A 2,145-nucleotide genomic window follows, 5' to 3' on the forward strand; every position below is an offset into this window, starting at 1 on the left:
CATTCCATTTCACTTCCACCAAGTAAAAGACTATCTACACAATCACTACAGATAATTTGACCACAAGGAAGTGTTATTGGATTAGTTAGAGGGGTCAAACACAATGGACAAGTCATCTAGAAAATATCTAAAAAAGATCTGTTAGAAAAAATAATAAAAATCTTTCAAGTAATGATCCAACATAATTTTCCTTCTGAACATACAATTGAATCTATTTCTTCATATCTTATTTCTCTTAATAAGACAATTAATTTACATTCAATATTATTAAATCATTATTTATCTCACACATTACATATTAATACTTCACCTCAAGCTATTAATTATCTTTCTCAACATCCTGATAACGACTTAATGACATATTTACAATCCCTTTACTCTTTTTCTATTGAAGATTTTAATGCATTCACTTCTCATACTACTGAAATAGCTTCACAAGAAGATTCAACTAAAGAACAACTCATACAAATGTCTCCTGAAGCTTTTGAAATTGCTGTTGACTGTTCTGTAGGACGTATTCCACCATCACCATTATTACCAATTATTGCTAACTTAGCAGCACAAAAACAACTCAGTGATATTAAAGTGAGATATGTTGAAGAACGATTACCAGTTCCTTATTCAGTAGCACTTGTAAAAAACAAAACATATGAATATGGAGGTATTGATGAAAAGTATATTAAACAAGTTATTGAATGGACAGAAACAAGTAAAGCAGAAGTTGTATATAATTCTGATGTAGATGGAAGAGACACTCTTTCATTAAATAGAAGTTTATGTAATAGAACGAATTTTAGTATTTTTATAGTTACAGGAACTACTGATGTTTTTGGATCGTTTCATGGTAAGAGTATTTCTTCACCACCAAAAAGTAGATGGGAGGCAGTACAAAACGATGATAAATTCTTTGTTTTTACATGTAAAAACTCATTTGGTATTCCTATGACACGATATTTACCAAATGAAACAAATAATTCATTAATAATTTTTCCTAATAGAGGTATTAACTTATTTACTGTCTTTGGTTGTTATCAGATTGGTCAATTTGAATGTTCACCAATGAAGAAGAGAGAATTTATTAAGAATTTTAAAGACGCACCTCCATGTGGTACTGAATTATTTAGTGGATTAAGAAATGATAAATTTGTGGCTCAAAAGATAATTGTCTTTCAATTAGAATAAATAAGAAAAGAAATGTATTGATATTTAATTTAATTACTTAATTATGTTGTTCAGGTTCATTTTGTAAATGTGATTGAATTACTATTTTATCATCAAGTTTTTGAGGGACATTTTGTAAAGAGTCTTTATTAATTGGAATATTAGGAAGTGGTTTATTTGGGATGGCTAAGTGATTAGAAGATTGGAGTGGTTGTTGCGAATTAACTTCATTAATTTGAGAGTTTTGAGAAGGAGTGTTAGTATTATTATCAACAGTATTTAATAATGGAAAAAAAACATCTAAAGAGTCGAAGATTTGATGATAATTATCAATGAAATATTGAGTACAAGTTGTTGCAGGATTATCAGGACGAACTAAGTCTAAAGCTTCTTGATGATTAAAAATATTAGGACCAAAGATTAATGAAAGATTTCTTGAGTCCATTTTATTTAAATCACTCTTTTCAGTAATTTGAACTAAAAATCCAATTAATGATTTTAAAACATTTAAATGAACTCTATAAATGAATTAATATTAAAATAAGAAAGAAAAGAATATTACAAACTGTGGTAATTCTTTTAATACATTTTGTAATTTTTTAATTGTTTGGTTTTTATCTATTTTATCTAATTCAATAAATACAAGAAATAAATCAGTATTTTCTTCTGTAACTAAACTATCAGGTAATTCTCTAAAATATAATTTAAATAATGAAGCTATAGTATGAATATTTTCTCCTTCTAATTTAACTTCTTTTCCTTCATTATATTCTTTCTTTAAATTATTAACAACTAACATATTTCCTGGTATTCTAAATAATCCTTCTGTTTCTAATAATGTTGGATTTTCTTTAAAATATTTTAATGAATCATACACTGGTAATGGAAGTCCTTCTTTTAATGGAACTTCTTCTAATAAAACACCAAATATTTGACTATTCATATTCTATTTCTTAGTTCTTATATTTTTATCATTTTATTTTT

At 26.5% G+C, this 2,145-nt stretch overlaps 2 protein-coding genes across 2 annotated transcripts; one reads left to right on the forward strand and one right to left on the reverse strand.

Annotated features, from left to right (window-relative positions):
• Positions 1-171: 171 nt before the first annotated feature.
• On the forward strand, positions 172-1,182 carry ENU1_048680 (hypothetical protein; the record flags this gene model as incomplete). The annotated part of the gene is made up of 1 exon (XM_008857791.1): positions 172-1,182. One exon carries the CDS (start codon positions 172-174, stop codon positions 1,180-1,182), a length of 1,011 nt encoding a protein of 336 aa, XP_008856013.1.
• A 37-nt stretch (positions 1,183-1,219) lies between these two features.
• Positions 1,220-2,104, reverse strand: ENU1_048690 (RhoGAP domain containing protein; the record flags this gene model as incomplete). The annotated part of the gene is made up of 2 exons (XM_008857792.1): positions 1,220-1,679; positions 1,728-2,104. 2 exons carry the CDS (start codon positions 2,102-2,104, stop codon positions 1,220-1,222), a joined length of 837 nt encoding a protein of 278 aa, XP_008856014.1.
• Between the last annotated feature and the right edge of the window lie 41 nt (positions 2,105-2,145).

This window comes from Entamoeba nuttalli (assembly GCF_000257125.1).
Source record: "Entamoeba nuttalli P19 unplaced genomic scaffold asmbl_2934, whole genome shotgun sequence".
In the NCBI taxonomy this organism is placed as follows: domain Eukaryota; phylum Evosea; order Mastigamoebida; family Endamoebidae; genus Entamoeba; species Entamoeba nuttalli.